General features: G+C 43.7%; 1 protein-coding gene across 4 annotated transcripts in view; it reads left to right on the top strand.

Annotated features, from left to right (window-relative positions):
* The window catches only part of LOC142487885 (solute carrier family 22 member 13-like), a 62,404-nt gene that overhangs the window by 230 nt on the left and 42,634 nt on the right, over window positions 1-19,540 (top strand). The window contains exons 1-2 of one of the 4 annotated variants that reach the window (XM_075587925.1): window positions 14,408-14,470; window positions 14,558-14,815. In XM_075587925.1, coding sequence (XP_075444040.1) covers window positions 14,441-14,470; window positions 14,558-14,815 — 288 coding nt within the window. In that variant the 5' untranslated portion in view covers window positions 14,408-14,440. Of the gene's footprint in view, window positions 1-14,393; window positions 14,816-19,540 lie in introns of those variants that run through there. The other 3 variants (XM_075587926.1, XM_075587927.1, XM_075587924.1) reach the window with 3 other exon arrangements.

The raw sequence follows: 19,540 nt of genomic DNA, 5'->3' as shown, positions 1-19,540 counted from the left end.
GGAGTCAAGTGCAGAGATATAATCAGGGAGACATATTTGGGGAAAATAAACCTTGGCTTTTATTCGGCCTGTAGCTTCAAACAATACATCTTTAAGGCAGCACACAAATAAACAAGCAGCCTATCCCTTTGTAAGGGCTCGCACTTCCCTGTCACTATCTGCAGAGCTGTCACATAGCTCTCCCCCGTTTATGGGTAGCTCGGGCTAGCCACAGCTGAAGCCCATCCCTGCATTCTCTCTCGGGATGTGACTGCGACTCGAAACGAGTGGTTTGAGTGAGAGAGCCCTCAGTCACGATGAGACTGGAGCTCTGTCCAGGTGCCCTTCACGCCTCCCAGTATTTTTGGGGTTCAACTTTGTTACTATGTTTCAACTATGTTAATATCTGTCTGAATACACTGAACACATCTTATCATGTACCCTAGTACCTTCTATCAATTTATAATGCTATCTAGAGTGGTCCAATTTTTGAACCCTACTAATTGCTATTTTTCATTTTATTCCCTGCGTCTTGGGTTTTTTCGACATTTATATTATATGAGTTGTTGAATTATGCTAGCACATGTTTAATCATGTTTAGAATTAATGATGATGGTATTATGTCCTTACCATCATATAATTCATTGTACCTGTGTGTTATATTAATGCCCAATTCCAGCATCACAGTTAAAGGTTGTTACAACTTTAATTAATAAAATGTGAAATAGAATTAAACTAATGCTGATGATACAATCCTGAGGGTCTCACAGTAATAGGAATAGAAAGCATAAACATGGGTACTGCAACCGGTGACAGATTATTTTAAATTGAGGCAACTGGAATTCTATTGGATATTCAAATTACAAACCATGCGACCAGGGGGCCTTAATGAGGTATTAGATCTGCTGGCTAAAATAATCCTTTCTTTTAAGTTCTATACCTTTGATAAAGCATATTATTTTTATAAAACAATGGTATGAACCCATTCGACTCTAATCTTATAGGGATTTTTTTTTAACAACAATGAACAAGAATCTTCATTTAATCTAAATACTCACTAGTTCTTAAATGGTTTCTAACTATGTTTGAAGTGAACAGCGGAACATCACTGTGTCCCATACCTGGCCCTCACAAGCCGTGAACACACTGCAAGTCTCTCCCCAAAGGGTACTCCAAATCTCCACCCTCTTAACCTCTGTTCCCGGCCTCCTCACCTCCCAGCCCCACGGCCGATCTATACCTAGTACGGCCTTAAATTTTCATTCTCAACTTGGCCAACAAAACCAGGCATAGTATCTGTTTTATGATAGGGGAAACCAAGCTGTGAAAATGCAGCTATAATATGATCCCAATAGCATATTTCATGGGGGTTAACATTCAAAATGGAAAGTCCGATAACATGGGGTAATAACATGCAGGATATACGTCAGTATTGAACAGAGTTATGTCAGGAATTATAATATGCTCTTTGGACCAATATATAATTTCAGAAGATAATGAATACCATTTGTTTAAATACACTTGTGCGTACTCATCAGTGCATTTTTCAAAAGTACAACACAATCTCAGGTTATATAATGCATTAAGAATAACTTGAGGAGTAATACATATTCTTTTATTTTATTAGTCAATTTTATTTCACTGAATCTAATTATTAATCTGTTTATATATATATATGTGTGTGTGTGTGTTATATATTAGGGTTAGGGTTAGGGTTCAATATATAAATAGACACTTACACAAATAAAAAATAAAAAAAAATATATATATATACATATATATATATATATATGTATATATATATATTTTTTTATTTTTTTTTTATTTGTGTAAGTGTCTATTTATATATTGAACATTTTCACGTACAGTATATAAATTTATACATATCATTTTAACTTGTATAATAATCGTTTCATGATTAAAAATGCATTTATTAATACATTATAACACCACAAACATTGTTTTTTGATAGACATAGAGTAGCGAACCAACATGACATGAACCATATCACAAGTATGGAGCAGTGCTGGTCCTGTTTGTACACACTGAGGTGAATTTGCTCCTATGTGCAATTACACACAGGTGGCTAATACACTTAGACTAATTGATCAATCAACCAATTAGACATGAGGTGTCCACCTCCCTAGTAGGTACTTAAGGAAGGGCTCCAGCACTGCACCACAGTATCCCTGAGGAAGGCACATTCGTGCCGAAACGTGTATCATTTCTATCAGTGAACAAGCTGTTTCTGTTCAGTCAGTAACAAAGACTGCATACCAGCAAGTTCCCAACACAAGAAGTGGATGACTGCACATCGACAGAGCCCGCTCCAACGTAATTGAGCAGTGAGAAGTTCACAGCCCAGGGGATTCCCCAAGCAACCTGACCAGGAACACGTACCAACGACGTCACTTCCGGTGCAACGGAGGACGAGTCGTGGACTACCAGGACGCCGGCCACAATACAGCATAACTCCTGAAAGAAGTGTGACACCCCCAGTCAACCCGGAGGACGAGCGCTACAGAGGGAGGATACCTGCAGCGGTACATACATCGGCTCCACTGGCAGTTCCCACTCCAAGCACGCAGAGAAGGACGAGACGAACTCCAAAACGGGCTAAACATCCCATCCCCTTAATTGGGCTACACAGCTGAACAGACTCACAGGCACATGTTTCATTTTTTTATGGTCAATTGCAAATGTATCATTGAATTCACACACATAGTTACATAGTTACATAGTTACATAGTAGATGAGGTTGAAAAAAGACGTACGTCCATCAAGTTCAACCTATGCTTAATTTACACAACAGATACTTTATTCTATACTTCCTTATTGATCCAGAGGAAGGCAAACAAAAAACCCCATTAAGGGGAAAAATTCATTCCTTCCTGACTCCAAGAATTGGCAATCGGATTAATCCCTGGATCAACATCCTTCCCATGTATACTTATTTGGTATATCCCTGTATACCTTTCCCACTATGTTTTTTTTGAACAAATCTATTGTATCTGCCATCACAGTCTCCATGGGTAATGAATTCCACATTTGAACTGCCCTTACTGTAAAGAACTATAATACTACTACTATACTATAATAAGTAGATGTGTTTAGCTTTTTGCACATGAATTACTTATAGCAGTAACTACACGCCATTGTAAGATTTACTAAACCCTCACTGCAGTCATTACCATACGCTTAGGTCACACACATTGAACCTTTTTGCACAGGTTTATGGTTGTCGAGCGCACATTCTTTCTTTTCTAGCTAATGCTGATGATTACCAATATATAAAATATACTTTATTAAAATATTTAAAATACTTTTTTTTATTCATATATTTTTATAGCGATCTGTGTGTTTTTTTCTATTAGTGAGTTCAGGTCTGTGCATTTGTAATAAGACTTTAACGATGAGGAATAGAATTAGTAATTAAATACAGCGATTGAGTTAATCATATATCATCTTTTAGCAATTAATTGCTGTTTCTATTTATAAGAGGGTAGTTGGTGTAGATAGAGCACAGCTCCAGACGCCCTGCAATGTCAAGCAGGGAAAACAAAACCAGGCCACTCCGCAGTAGTTTCAAATTTGTATTGGTGCCAGCCGGTGGCTGTCTCAGCTGACTCCACTTGTCACTTCCCCTACAGTAATTACGCAGCTTCATTGCATTTATTGAGGGGCACTCCATCATCGCCGGACCACCAAATCAATGGTTTCATCACTAAATATGTCTTATGAGGTCACTTGTTCAATTCTGAGCACCACATATACCACATTCCTCTGTTTCTATTTATAGCCTGATATGCTTGGGGGGAGGTATTGACTCGTGATGAAGCTGTGTAAACAGTGAAACGCGTAGGGACTAGGACCAATTGACAGAGAGACTAAAAGTGCACCGCCGTATGCCGAAGGACCGCTGGATGTAATTGGAGCTTACCGAAAGTGACGCGAAAACCGGAAGCAGCACACCCGGAAGAGTAGAACCAGCAGCAAGGACGCCACGGACAGCTCCAATCCGATAGCGCAGATTCAGCGACAAAGATCAACGCTATTAGCGGGGCCATTAGTCCTCCCTTTTTTATCTTATACTAGCTGAGAAACCCGGCGTTGCCCGGGATGTGAAGTGTGAATAAGTATGTGTAAATGTTGTATGTGAAAGTTGTAATGTGATGCCAATGTTATGTAATATTAGTTAGAATTGTGTTTGTAAATCAACAGTAGTAGAAAGCACATGTATATGAGGGCAAATGTTTGAAGTGTATGTTAGTTGTTACGGTAGTTATTTTTGAAAATGTTATTGTTGGAAATGCTTCTTGAAAGATGTGAATGTCCATTGTTGAGAAGGTGTGTATTTGATGTAATGTTAAAGTGTGTGTTGTAAAATAATGTAGTAATAAAAGATGACAGTAGTGTATTGAGTGTCTTTCATTTTTTTGTAATTTCTTATGGCAATATGTAGAGTTCATGGAAATTGAGGAAAGTCAATGTTCATTGTAATGCTTGTTTGTAAACGACATTTTTGGTAGTTCCAGTTGGAGCAAAGATGTACAATTGTTGGGGGGATCCAACTCTAGAGCACGCAACATATAACTGGCCGTGGGAGAAACATGGTGATTCTAAGTTGATACCAGTGCACTTTATAGATTGTCCTTGTGCTTTGTTAATGGTGATAGCAAAAGCTAGTTTGATGGGAAACTGTAGCCGTTTGAAAGTAAAAGGCATGTCTGTAGGAATGAGTGTAATGCGGGGGATGAAGACATCTTGGCCTTTGGCGTTGCCAGTTAAGATAGTAGCTTCAATTAGGTTGGGCATCAATGTTTTTATGCACAGTCTGGTTCCATTACAAAGGTTAGGTGTGTGTAGGTTGCGAAGTAACATGATGGGTGCTCCAACTTTGAGGCGAAGATGATGTGGTGGCATCCCTGATGGTTCGAGGGAGTGTAGGAATTCAGGTGGATAGTTAACGGCTTCATCGCAATCCACAACTGTATCGATTGAGTTGTATTGAGTAATTGTGTTTGGAATAATGTCTTGAATTTGATGATTGATGTCATTGACAGAAGTATTTTTGGCAGCAAGGATGGCTCTTTCACAGAGCCACTGGTGGTTTGTGTAATTGTGTAAGAGATTTGGATAGACGTGATGTATGAGATCTTCAAGTGATGTCATCATGTGACAAAAATGTGTGGGAAAAGCAATTTCACCTGATGTTAAGTCAGTAGGTAAAGTGCCTTCACCTATTTGAAGAAGTGTGTGTGCAAAAAGTTGTTCATTTGAGTGGCCGAGAAGTTGGACTCGCATATTGGTTGTTAATGGAAAATGTTTGACATGTCGCCATAAAATAGAGGATTTAAGGCATGCATGAAGTTCGTCTGCTGGTGTGGATCGTGGTATGACTGGAAGTGTTTGTCTGAAATCACCAGCTAAAAGAATGACAGCACCACCCATTATTTGTTTATTGTTACGCAAGTCTTGCAAGGTTCTATTAAGGGCTTGAAGTGCTTTTTTATGCGCCATGGTACACTCATCCCAAACAATAAGTTTGCAAATTTGAAGAACACGGGCTTGGCCAGATGTCTTGGTAATATTACATGTTGGGTTTTCTTCATGAGCAATGTTTAGTGGTAATTTAAGAGCTGAGTGCAGTTCTTCCTCCATCCATAAGAGTGGCTGCAATGCCAGATGATGCAAGTGCAAGTGCAACATGATTGTGCATTCTTATTTCTGCAAGGAGTAAATTTATGAGAAATGTTTTGCCTGTTCCACCTGGAGCATCAAGAAACAGGATTGCACCTTGTTCGTTGTTTATGTGCTGCATGATGTTGTCATAGGTGTTAAGTTGTTGTGGAATTAACATTGGTTTTCTTGTGGCAACATATTCTTGTAGTATGGAAATATTGTATTGTTTCTCTCGCATAAGGTCTGTATTGAGTACATCGTGATGATGACGTTGGGGAGCTTCTAGACCTAATTGAAGTAGTGTTTTGTTATTGATAGAGAGACATGTATCTTCTAACAATATGAGTACCTCGTTGAAAATGTCAGGTGAAAAGGTAACATTGAGTGATGGGTTGTGTCTCTGTGCTTTGTGAAGTATATCTTCACTCATGTGAGGTAGCGGGATAGGGGGAGGGACATTGGTGGCATGGTGTAGCGGGGTAGGGGGCCTCGCGGTCCGGTTGCGGTAGGGAGATGTGTGAGGTGCAGGAGATGTGAGGCGTGCTGTGCGGTTCGCGGGAGCTACACTGTGTGAGGTGAGGGGTATTTATTTGTGTTTGGTGTGCGTTTGTGTAGGTGTTGAAATGTTGTGTGTGTTTTTGTTTTGTGTTAATGTTGGCTGTGTGTGTGGCAGAATAGTGTGTGTATGTAATTATTGTGTGTGATTGTTGATTGTGTGGGGTGTGTGTGTGGATGAGTGAGTGTGTGATGTGATAGTGAGTGTGTGGTGTGTGAGTGTGTGTGTCAGTGTTGGTTAGTTGAGTGTTTGTGTGCAATAAATTAGACAGATGTGTAAATAGTAATGTTTTGTGTAAAATATGTTATTGAAAGGAAGAGGTGATTTATTGTGCTAGGTGTGTTAGTAGCGGAGGTGTTGTGTTGTTGTTAATGTTTGTGTGTGGTGGGATGTTGATGTGCAATGGGAGTGGGTGGTGAGACGTGTAAATGTGCATTGTATTCAGTGTAGTGTGTATGGTGAAGGGTAGGTAATTGGAACAGTGGGTTGGGTGTGTGTGTTTGTTTAGTGGTGGTTGTGTTGTGTGTGGTAGTTAAGGTTATGTTGAAGTGTTGTTTTGTGTGTTGTATCAGCAGAGGAGGTTGGTGTGTGTGTGAGTACGTGTGTTGCGTGGTTGAGGGCGTGTGGCGTTGCTGAGTGCGTGTGTGTGTGCATGTGTTTGTGTATTTGTGTGTGTGTTGTGTGTGATGGTGTGTGGTGTGTGTGAGAGCATGTGTGTATGTGGCGTGTGTGATGGCATGTGTGTGTGTATGACGCATGTTGTGTGTGTGACGTGTGTGAGTGCGTGTTGTTGGTCATAGACATGTTGTAAATTGCATGTTTTTGAGTGTAGTGTGTGTATTATGAGGGTGAAGGTGAGGTGTGATTTGTTGTTATGTGTGGCATAGAATGACAGGATGTTTGCGTGTGTGTGTGTGTGTGTATGAGGGGGTTTTGTGTGGGTGAGTGTTGTGTGTGAGTGGTGGTGTGAGAAGTGTTTTAGAATAAATTATACAGACAGTGAAATTGTTAGGAAAACATATTTTATTGTAAGGAACAGCTGAGTTTCAGTGGTAGGTGTTGTCATACAGTGTGTGAGGTAGCGGGAGTGACATTGGTGGCATGCTGTTTGACTGTAGTCCGCGGCGTCGCGGTCCGGTTGCGGAGGGAGATGTGTGAGATGCAGGAGATGTCAGGCGTGCTGGTTGTTCCGCGGGAGGTAGAGTGTGTGAGGTAGCGGGATAGCGGGAGTGACATCGGTGGCATGGTGTGTGGTGTGTGTGAGAGCATGTGTGTGTGTTGCTGGTGTGTGATGGCGTGTGTGTGTGTATGAGGCATGTTGTGTGTGTGAGTGCGTGTTGTTGGTCATACACATGTTAAAAATGGCATGTTTTTGAGTGTAGTGTGTGGCATAGAATGACAGGATGTTTGCGTGTGTGTGTGTGTGTGTGTATGAGGGGGTTTTGTGTGGGTGAGTGTTGTGTACATTATACAGACAGTAAAATAGTTAGGAAAACATATTTTATTTCAACGAACATCTGATTTCCAGTGGTAGGTGTTGTCATACACTGTGTGAGGTAGCGGGATAGGGGGAGGAACATTGGTGGCATGGTGTGTGAGTGTAGGCCGCGGCCTCGCGGTCCGGTAGCGGTAGGGAGCTGTGTGAGGTGCAGGAGATGAGGCGTGCTGTGCGGTCCGCGGGAGCTACACTGTGTGAGGTAGCGGGATAGGGGGAGGGACATCGTTGCCATGGTGTGTGAGTGTAGGCCGTGGCCTCGCGGTCCGGTTGCGGTAGGGAGCTGTGTGAGGTGCAGGAGATGTGGCGTGCTGTGCGGTTCGCGGGAGCTACACTGTGTGAGGTAGCGGGATAGGGGGAGGAACATCGTTGCCATGGTGTGTGAGTGTAGGCCGCGGCCTCGCGGTCCGGTTGCGGTAGGGAGATGTGTGAGGTGCAGGAGATGTGAGGCGTGCTGTGCGGTCCGCGGGAGCTACACTGTGTGAGGTAGCGGGATAGGGGGAGGGACATTGGTGGCATGGTGTAGCGGGGTAGGGGGCCTCGCGGTCCGGTTGCGGTAGGGAGATGTGTGAGGTGCAGGAGATGTGAGGCGTGCTGTGCGGTTCGCGGGAGCTACACTGTGTGAGCTAGCGGGATAGGGGGAGGGACATTGGTGGCATGGTGTAGCGGGGTAGGGGGCCTCGCGGTCTGGTTGCGGTAGGGAGATGTGTGAGGTGCAGGAGATGAGGCGTGCTGTGCAGTTCGCGGGAGCTACACTGTGTGAGGTAGCGGGATAGGGGGAGGGACATTGGTGGCATGGTGTAGCGGGGTAGGGGGCCTCGCGGTCCGGTTGCGGAGGGAGATGTGTGAGGTGCAGGAGATGTGAGGCGTGCTGTGCGGTCCGCGGGAGCTACACTGTGTGAGGTAGCGGGATAGGGGGAGGGACATTGGTGGCATGGTGTAGCGGGGTAGGGGGCCTCGCGGTCCGGTTGCGGTAGGGAGATGTGTGAGGTGCAGGAGATGTGAGGCGTGCTGTGCGGTTCGCGGGAGCTACACTGTGTGAGGTAGCGGGATAGGGGGAGGGACATTGGTGGCATAGTGTAGCGGGGTAGGGGGCCTCGCGGTCCGGTTGCGGAGGGAGATGTGTGAGGAGCAGGAGATGTGAGGCGTGCTGTGCGGTCCGCGGGAGCTACACTGTGTGAGGTAGCGGGATAGGGGGAGGGACATTGGTGGCATGGTGTAGCGGGGTAGGGGGCCTCGCGGTCCGGTTGCGGAGGGAGATGTGTGAGGTGCAGGAGATGTGAGGCGTGCTGTGCGGTCCGCGGGAGCTACACTGTGTGAGGTAGCGGGATAGGGGGAGGGACATTGGTGGCATGGTGTAGCGGGGTAGGGGGCCTCGCGGTCCGGTTGCGGAGGGAGATGTGTGAGGTGCAGGAGATGTGAGGCGTGCTGTGCGGTCCGCGGGAGCTACACTGTGTGAGGTAGCGGGATAGGGGGAGGGACATTGGTGGCATGGTGTAGCGGGGTAGGGGGCCTCGCGGTCCGGTTGCGGTAGGGAGATGTGTGAGGTGCAGGAGATGTGAGGCGTGCTGTGCGGTTCGCGGGAGCTACACTGTGTGAGGTAGCGGGATAGGGGGAGGGACATTGGTGGCATGGTGTAGCGGGGTAGGGGGCCTCGCGTTCCGGTTGCGGTAGGGAGCTGTGTGAGGTGCAGGAGATGTGGCGTGCTGTGCGGTTCGCGGGAGCTACACTGTGTGAGGTAGCGGGATAGGGGGAGGGACATCGTTGCCATGGTGTGTGAGTGGAGGCCGCGGCCTCGCGGTCCGGTTGCGGGAGGGAGATGTGTGGCGTGGAGGGGAGGGGGGGTTTGAAGAGGCAGTCTGCAGTGTTTGGTGTTGTGTGAATGTGTGTGTGTGCTGTGTTTGTGCGTTGTGTGTAGATTCTGTACCTCAGTGGTTCCCAAACTTTTTCGGTTCAAGGCTCCCCAAGGCGATCAGGATTTTTACGCGGCGCCCAAAGTAAAAACAAAGGTGTATATACATACCTAACAGTTGCAGTGCGCAGTTGGTGTCTCCCTCACACACTCTCACTCTCTCTGACCTCACTCTCTCTCTCTGACCTCACTCTCTCTGACCTCACTCTCTCTCTCTCTGACCTCACTCTCTCTCTCTCTGACCTCACTCTCTCTCTCACTCTCTCTCACTCTCTCTCTCTCAGACCTCTCTCTCTCTCTCTGACCTCACACTCTCTCTGACCTCCCTCTCTCTCTCTCTGACCTCACTCTCTCTCTGACCTCACTCTCTCTCTCTGACCTCACTCTCTCTCTCTGACCTCACTCTCTCTCTGACCTCACTCTCTCTCTCTCTCTCTCTGACCTCACTCTCTCTCTCTGACCTCTCTCTCTCTCTCTCTCTCTGACCTCACTCTCTCTCTCTGACCTCTCTCTCTCTCTCTGACCTCACTCTCTCTCTCTCTCTGACATCACTTTCTCTCTGACCTCACTCTCTCTCTCAGTCTCCCGGTGCTGCTCCTCCAGCGTGCGCGCCGGGCCTCCCTCTCTCAGCGTCGCTGAGCCGGGCTGAACAGATGCACAAAGCCCCTGCATCTGTAATCAGCGCTGCTATAGTTCCTCTGGCCTGGGACATAGTAAGCGCTTAGGTGCTGCTGCTCGCTCTTGCTTGCTGCCGCTCGCTCTACCAGGAGCTTTTCGCTGTCCTGGCAGAGGAGACAGCAAGCGCGCTTGGTAGGCGGGTATCACTGTGTGTGTTTGTCACTTGGTAGCTGTCAGTGTGTGTGTGTGTGTGTGTGTGTGTGTGTGTGTGTGTGTGTGTGTGTGTGTGTGTGTGTGTGTGTGTGTGTGTGTGTGTGTGCATTATATAATATTTAAAAATGAAAAAAAAAAAAGACATGTGAGAATAAAATATTTATTAACATTGTGCAACTTTGATAAATATATTCACACGCACACACCACACACACATCACACACATCCATATACACCACACATACATATATACACACACACACACACACACACATATATATATATATATATCACACATACATATATATATATATATATCTATATATACATACATACACACACACACCACACATATATATACACCACACATACACATTATATATATATATATATATATATATATATACACCACACATACATATATACACACCACACATTATATATATATATATATATATATATATATATATATATATATATATATATATATACACACACCACACATACATACACACACATATATACATATTCCAAAAACGGGGGAAAGGCAGGGGGAGGGGTAGGAAAGAAAAACCTCGCATCTACTTATGCAAAATTCACGCCACCATAAGCCAAAGAAAAAAGATTATTAACTTTTTATAAGTAAAGTTTGGCGGTGCTCACGGGTTATAGGTAATATGAGTGAAAAAGAGAGAAAGTAACCCGTAAGGGAGCACTCAGGTATGCAATTTATATATTTAGTTTATTTAATTTGACACAGTGCAAAAAAGGATGGATAAACAGTAAATGATTAAAAACACTTAAAAAATAGGCATGGATCCCTGTCACGGGTGCTACCCTTAAATACAAGTGAACAACACTGGGGAATGATTGAAATCGTCAACCATAAGCATATAAAGGATAGTGACACAGAAAACACTAGGGTAAATAAAATTATCACAACAGGTTAATGGGTTCTCAGGCACCTATACAAAGCTAAATTATACACACTATGCACCAGAAAGAGGACTGATCAAAGTATTAATGACAGTCTCAAGACGTCCCTCATCTGCATGAACATACAGTATATATGGTGAATACCAGCAGAATAAGTATGTCACTTGTAGGAACAGGTGGTGAGATGAATAAATGACCCTAGATGTCTAGAGCAATGGAGTGTGTTAAATAGCATTAGAAGGAAAATACCTGGTAAACTCCTATTAAATAACCTGGTGTTTGTAGTCAGTGTCCCTAATGAAAATAGAGAAACAATTGTCACAGTCCAAAAAATTGTTGCACAGGTTCAGGGTAGCATAGTTACGTGAGCCATGGGTCAGGGGTCCTGTCTAGCACCCCCACTCCGACGCGTTTCGTCCAGAGACTTTGACTAGGAGTGGTGAGGGAGCTGAAGCTGGGGACTGTTTATGTAAGGATGTTATTCGCGCCAAAATCGGATGTGAGCAGCAGCAGCTGCAAGTGTTTAAGGAAAGTTACTTCCTATATGCCAGTATCTGCGTGTCATACTGGCACGCATAGTGTCCGCGCGGTGTAGTCTGCGCATGCGTGGCTTGTGAATGCCGAATTCAACAGTTATATCTACTGCGCATGCGCGTAGTGCGGCCTGCCCCCCTCCATGTCTAATATGCAATTGCATAGAGCCTCATGATACTCTCATGGTGTGTATGGACTAGGATCACGCATCGCGCATGCGCGCCAGGCACATCTATAGATCCGTGCGGTTCTGTACTATGACACCAGTCTAAACTAGGTTTGAAGGCAGAAGCGGATGTCTATTATCACATATGTTCAAGATATTAATAAAGTCAATGTTATTATAGTGCAAATGTGTTTAGACAGAGCCGCAGCAAGCCTGTTTCAAAACGAAAATAAGTGGTACCACAAAGAACACCAGTGTCTGGGCATTACAACAACACTACCTAAATGAAAAGAAGTTGCAGTATACCTGCATGTGATTATCTTACAATGAGCCACAAGCCCTCAGTAATATATATACATATATTCACACACACACACCACACATATATACACACACACCACACATATATACACACACACACACACCCTGCAGCCCGTTTTTCTCTCTCACACACACACACACACACACACACACACACACACACACACACACACACAACACACAACACACACCCTGCAGCCCGTTTTTCACACACACCCTGCAGCCCGTTTTACACACACACACACACACACACACACACACACACACACACACACACACACACACACACACACACACACACACACACACACACACACACACACACACACACACACACACACACACACACCCCTTGGTGCTGTCTGGTGGCTCTGCAGTTGCAACCCATTGGATGGGAGCGGTCACGTGACCGCTCCTCTGCTTCCCCTCAGAGGTTTTTTTTTTTTTTTTTTTAAATGAGCTAGCAGCCCTTGTTTCCCGCTGCTGGCGGCCCTGATCGCGGCGCCCCTCTAGCCAAGCCGCGGCGCACCAGGGCGCCGCGGCGCACAGTTTGGGAAACACTGCTGTACCTGATTCGGCAGTCTGTGGTAGCAGACGTGAAGGTTTTGATAGCTGTGAAAAGCAGGCCAATGAGAGTCAGTGAGGGGTGGGACGCAGGCCAATGAGAGGTGTGCGGTGGCGGGCATTGGACGCAGGCCAATGAGAGTCAGTGAGGGGTGGGACGCAGGCCAATGAGAGGTGTGCGGGGGCGGGCATTGGACGCAGGCCAATGAGAGTCAGTGAGGGGTGGGACAGTGTGGCATTGGTGTTGGACGTAGGCCAATGAGAGGTGTGCGGGGGCGGGCATGGCCTGAGCAGGAGTGACAGGCCCAAGGTCCAATGCGATTGACCCTTGGGACGCAGACATACAGTGATTTCACAAATATATAGTAGATGCATTTTAACAATGTACAGAATGTGAGTACATTGTATATATATTGTTTCAATTTGATAAAGTTTTATGTTTGATCTGCACCTTGATCTCCTCTATCTACTTACCCTGCGGTATCCCCCCAATAAGAAGACATTGGCACAATAAGATCACACACTGCCACAATTCTGGGATATGCTTTATTGTACAATATCTGTGTCTTGTTTCTTATTTCTCACAGTTGAATCTGGCCTATAACTGTTACATACGCCTATAATATATATTATCTTTAACTGTGCATGCAATGTCTTGTATATAATGTATAACCCTGTTCACTTACAGTATGTAACTACAGTTGTGTGAAAAATAAAGTACACCCATTTTGAATTCTATGGTTTTACTTATCAGGACATAATAACAATCATCTGTTCCTTAGCAGGTCTTAAAATTAGGTAAATACAACCCCAGATGAACAACAACACATGAAATATTACACCGTGTCATGATTTACGACTTGTAGCGGAGAGTTGGCATGCCTGGATTTGCGAGAGAAATGTCGCCGTTTTTATTGCTTGCAATGTTATGGAAGGAGACTATTGTAACGGATTCGCGGGAGGCAAATAACGGCTTTGCCCGGGGGCCTATAAAGCTGTTAAGACAGCCCTATCGGTAGAGAAGGGTTTACTGCAAAAGTTTGCATTGTTCAAAATTTTGACAATTGTGCCGGAATGTTGCTACTTTTCACCAGAATCTTGCATAAATGGCAGAATAGGAATGGCCGCGAGACCTGACACCGTGACGTTTAATGCTTAGTGATTGTTTTTTTGGGGGGAAACGCTGCCATTTATGCAATTTAGAAAATAAGCCCATGCAAATTTTGCCTGATTCATGAACTTCAGCCCAAAATACCCTCTTCTCGAGTACGAGGAACATTTTCCTCCAGAAATTCAGCATGCTCATAGTTTTTGAACAGATTAGTCTTACTAACACATTAGCCCTGCTGAATATTAGACTTTGGCTTAACTCTGATGATTATCTCCAAGGGTCAGGTTTAAACATTAATTTCCTACAGTATGAGTATGCTCTTTTAGCATAGCACAGATGTAGACCAGATCACAATGACAGACTTTGGGGAGATTCTAAAAAACGTGGGTGAATTTGGTCGATTTCAAAAAATTTTGGTGCTTCTAATTAGCTCCCTAAGTTTTTTAAATGCCTTCCACATGTTTGCACAGATCTTCATGGGAATCTCCGTGTCTCACCATTGCGATACAAGCTGGATCCTCGACGTTAGTCCAAACCTGACCAAAGAACAACAGCTGAACTATACTATTCCACAGAACGTACATGGAGCCTATGAACAATGTCTGATGTACACCCCAGTTGATTGGGATATTGAATCAATTGAAAAACATGGACTGAATGCTTCAGAAAAATGCCAGAACGGTTGGGTGTACGATACGTCAGAGCAAAAATCAACACTGGTTACGGAGGTCTGTAAACATTTCATTTAATTTGAAACTTATGTGGTGCATCTATGCTCGTAATACATAATCCATGCTGGTACTGCGCCAAATCTGAGCTTCGAAACACACGCCGTGTTTGCGTTAGTGCAAATATTTTCATTATATTTAAACTAACTTTTTTCCATTTCAGTTTCTTTATCTAAAAAAAAGAGTCACAACTTGCTTTTTGTTCTTGAGTATTTGTCAAGAACAACTGTGGATGTGGTGATTTTGCGTTTGTTGGTTTATTTCCAAGGTAATGTTTCCGAATCAAACACGTGGGGTTATTTAACAAACAGGAAGTTACAGAATTATATCATACTATTATTTTTTGATTATACTTTTATTAGATATATACTATATTATTATTATTAGAATTATTATCATATTAATATGTCAAATATTGCAAGAACCTGAGTCACTTTCTTAAATGAATTTGTCACTTTTTAAAAAATAAATAAATAGAAGTCCGTAAATAAGAGACTGTCATGAATCCTGACCAGAGGACAAAAGTTAACTAATGGCAGTAATGTGTTTAATAGAAAACTAGGTTTAAGAGAAACCTTGTTAACAGACCTTGCAGTTGGAGACGTACAGGAAAGCCATGCATTTCCATGACTGTGTCATTGTGTGTGACCGCAGGGAGATTTTTACTCATATTCCCAATAGAGTTTGAACATGATAAGCGAAGGGTCCAGTTTATCTGCTCAGGGCAAGGAAGAGGCATTATTTATCTCTTTCGATGTATACGACATCACATAATTGGATGTTGTGGTAAAGCAAGAGTATGCTGTGTTCACTATGTGTTACCCAATGACCTAATGAAATTACTAACCTCGGTACACTGTATTTATCTGGCAGAAAAAATAAAGCACTAATCTGGTGGGACGAAATATGCCATTCTGAGGAACATTCCTGAATTAACATTGCCATGGAGAAGAACTGCTTTGGTTGGGGTCTACATTTAGATGTCTTTATAGCTCTGGGTCACTAGTCTATCTATGTGAGCAAGCTGCTGATACATATTGTATAGTTGATGACAGTTCTGCACAGTCTTAAAGCAGGTCAATGTGGGTTCTGATAATGTTTTTTTTTTTAAGTGTAAGATCATATAATAGGGTAGTTGTTTCATACGTAAAAATAAAAGAAGGAACAAGAAGTCCAAAGCTGATGAATAAAAATATGACTTGTGTGCACATTGACATGACTCAGACAGGTCTCATGAAAGAAGCTTTTTCTGCAGTTTTTATTCCAGGCCTGGTCAATTTGGTACTTCTAATAGTAGATGTCATAATGTGGTGCAAGATATAGCCCAACGAGCATCCCAAGTGTGTTTGCAACATTTTTCAACAAAAAGGACTCCAAATTTTCCAGAGAAACAAGACCACGCATCCCAGGTTTAATAATTTCACTAAATGCATTTTTTTCAACTTCCAGCAAAATTTCACCAGACTTTGAGCAAAATGGCTATTTAATCCAGTCCCTGAAACATGTATTTTGCTGGAGAAGAGGGGGGGGGGGGGGGGAATTCTATTTCAGGATCTGGATTAAATAGCCAAATGTTGTTTTGTGAATGTTAGCGAACCGTAAGAATGTAGGCTACATTTTTTGCAAAACACATGGGCTAATTTTCCACATCTCTAGCCAGAGGTGTGACACGTTGTAGACTTGAAGGGGATGCTGTCCAAAAAGAGAATAGATAGATTTTGTTTAGGTTTGAAAAGGAATGTGGAGAGCAGGTTCTCCGTGAGCCCAGTGGATATCTTTCCGCTACCTTGAATTCAACTGGAATCATGGTACGGTCGTTCAGAATGGCTAAGAAGAGTCAGGTTACCTGATCTAGTAAGGATGTAAGCAGCATTTCTATACCAGATTTCATTATTACCAGACATGTTGTCTCATGGACAAATCCAGCAATCGATTCTAACGAAATGAGCTTTGAAGGCATGGCCCATGAAAGACGCTTGCTCTCAGGCATGACAATTCAATAAAAGTATTCAGCAATTTGATGAACCATAGGAGGCCAGCTACAGCCATCAGATATCATACAGTAGGAAGCACATCCACAAACTTCTGCAAAGAAAGGCGGATAAATACACGAGGCACATCAGTATCGACACTACTTTTTTTTTACCTAAGGTTTGACATTTTTTTTTAAACAAGAATTGTCTAAATTATAGGAGCTGGAAAGTGTCCTACATGTGATAAATTCAAAAGTTAGCGTGATTGTTCTGCCAGTTATGGGTCCATTGCATTGGTGTTTAATATGGTAATTTGGCCTCTTTTAGCCCTTATAGTTATGCCCATAAGACCTGCTTGTATAGGTGGGCATTACCTTAGCCAGACGAAGGCCATCAGTTTTAGCCCAAAGTACTGGTAGTGTCCAATTTCCATTTAAGACCCAGATCCACAGAGCTACGTTAACTCCGGTCTCATAATGGGCCGTTAGCAAAATCAATAATGGACATTTTTTTCCCCTGAGGTTAATGTGAATCTACAAAGCTATTTATATGCATAAACAACAGCTGTTATCTCATGAGCATAGGTTTAACACTGTGCTAAGTTAGCACTGCCTTGTGTTAGCTTCAAATAACCTAAACCTAACTAATGTCTCATTAAATCTCTGCATTAAATCTAACAGAGCTCTGTGGACGTGTCACTAGGGGGATACCTCATTAGCACTAACATCCTTTACAGTTAATGCAATGTCCTTGTCACGGGATTCTAGGAGCAATATAGGACCTCAATGGCCAGAACAACAGTGAAGGGAAGTATCTTTGGGGTCACGGGCTGAGGTCGGTGGCAGGCGGCAGGCAAGGATCGTCGGGGTCACAGGTAGGGTCCGGTGGCAGGCAGCAAGGAGGATCTTCGGGGTCCAGGCAGGGGTCGGCAGCTGGACGGCAGGAATAGGGGAGGAGGAACAGGGCAGGGGAGCAGGAACTGGGACCAGGGAGCAGGAAACAGACGGGGGCAAGATAGTTCAATAGCAAAGGCCTTTAATTAATGTTACCAGAGCTCGAACAGGAACAAAACAGGGCAGAAGCAGAAGGAGTCTGGACACAAACAAAGCAAAGGCAAAGAAGCAGAAAACTATCAAGGAAGGCAGAGACAGAAGACAGGAGCACCCAAGAGGAGACAAACAGAGAAAAACCCAGAGCAGGCAGAAACAGCAGCACACCCGGTGGACAGACAAGGAACAGAAATGGAGGACTCCTAAACTGTCAGGATATTCCTGAGAGTCCTCTTCGGCCAAAAACAGCACTTAACACTGCATTAATGAGCTTGAAGATACCCAATACTAAAGTTAGCGCATAATTAAATCGGTAATGGAGCTCTGTGGATCTAGGCCTAAATCAGGAAATAATTTTACTAACCTTATGCCAATCTCCTAAAAGTCTTAGGGCATCTAAGACTCCTGACGAAGTGGCTATTGCTATGAGACGCACAGAGATTGCGTTAAGTAAAGAGCACCTGGAGGCTGGGACTGCTGAGGACCGTGAGGACCGTAAGATCTATGGTGCTCTGAGGAGTGGGGAATACACAGAGGAATACACGGAGCGCGCGGCGAGGAGGACGATCACACAGGACTGCCGATGCACAGTTCCTGCAACCCACAAACGGCACTAAAGACCCAGCTACCGAGAGCTTAACCTTTTTTATTGCCTGTAACAACCTTAAAAAGTGTGAGTAGTATGGGTTTAGGTCAACACTAACATTTTGTGACAATTTCTGGTCTGCACTATGTCTCTCTCTTTTTACCTTGATGTACACTCACTCCAACATACCCTGGAGCACACCAGTGTCGTTGCCCGTATACCTTGGAGATCCAACAGCCATTACTACATTAAAGAGGCACACAACAGCCAGTGGTTGTAACTGTTTTATTACTCCCTATCTCTTGTTAGTAAGCACACATATGAGCCAAGCTCTACTCCATACTCTCACAATTCTATATACAGTGTACACTATTACTGTTTTTTTCTTTCTGGGTTGATCCTGCTCCTTCTGGATTTTGGAGGAGATTTAACATTTTAAATCCGCCACTGCCTTCAAGGCTCTCCACTCATCTGCTCCTCCCTACATATCAGCTTCGATATGCTTTGTCCCTGCTTGTCTCCAGCGTTCTACCCATAACTGTCTCCTTTCCACCCCTTTCACCTCTACTGCTCTCTTTCACCTTAAATCCTTTCCCTCAATGCGACTTGCCTATGGAACTCCCTCACAACCTGTATACGCCAAGCATCTTCTCTCCACATCATTAAGTCAAACCATAAAACTCACCTCTTACGTGAATCATTTCAATTGCCTGGACCCATGGATATAAGAGATGGGCGGAACTGTCAAAATCCTTTACCTGGAATTTCCAGGACTTTCCTTTCAAAATCCGTTCCACAGGGCAAAATCCGTCTGCAGAACGGGTATTAAAGAATCCAAGCGGTTTAATCTGAATCCTCTATTGGATACAATCCAGGTTGATTTTTAAGAATCTGCACTCAGAATACAAATTGTATCCGAAATCCGCACCACGAATTGTTAAAAATTCATTCTCTCTCTCATTCTCTCTCTCTCTCATTCTCTCTCTCTCATTCTCTCTCTCTCTCTCTCTCTCATTCTCTCTCATTCTCTCTCATTCTCTCTCTCTCTCTCTCATTTCCTATATTAGTTTCAGATTGCATATACTAGTTCTGTTGAGTGCCAATATTAGCACAAAGG

This window comes from Ascaphus truei, chromosome 2 (genome assembly GCF_040206685.1).
Source record: "Ascaphus truei isolate aAscTru1 chromosome 2, aAscTru1.hap1, whole genome shotgun sequence".
Lineage (NCBI taxonomy): Eukaryota > Metazoa > Chordata > Amphibia > Anura > Ascaphidae > Ascaphus > Ascaphus truei.
The sequence above is the reverse complement of the archived record's forward strand: the minus strand, read 5'-3'. Positions and strand labels throughout refer to the sequence as shown.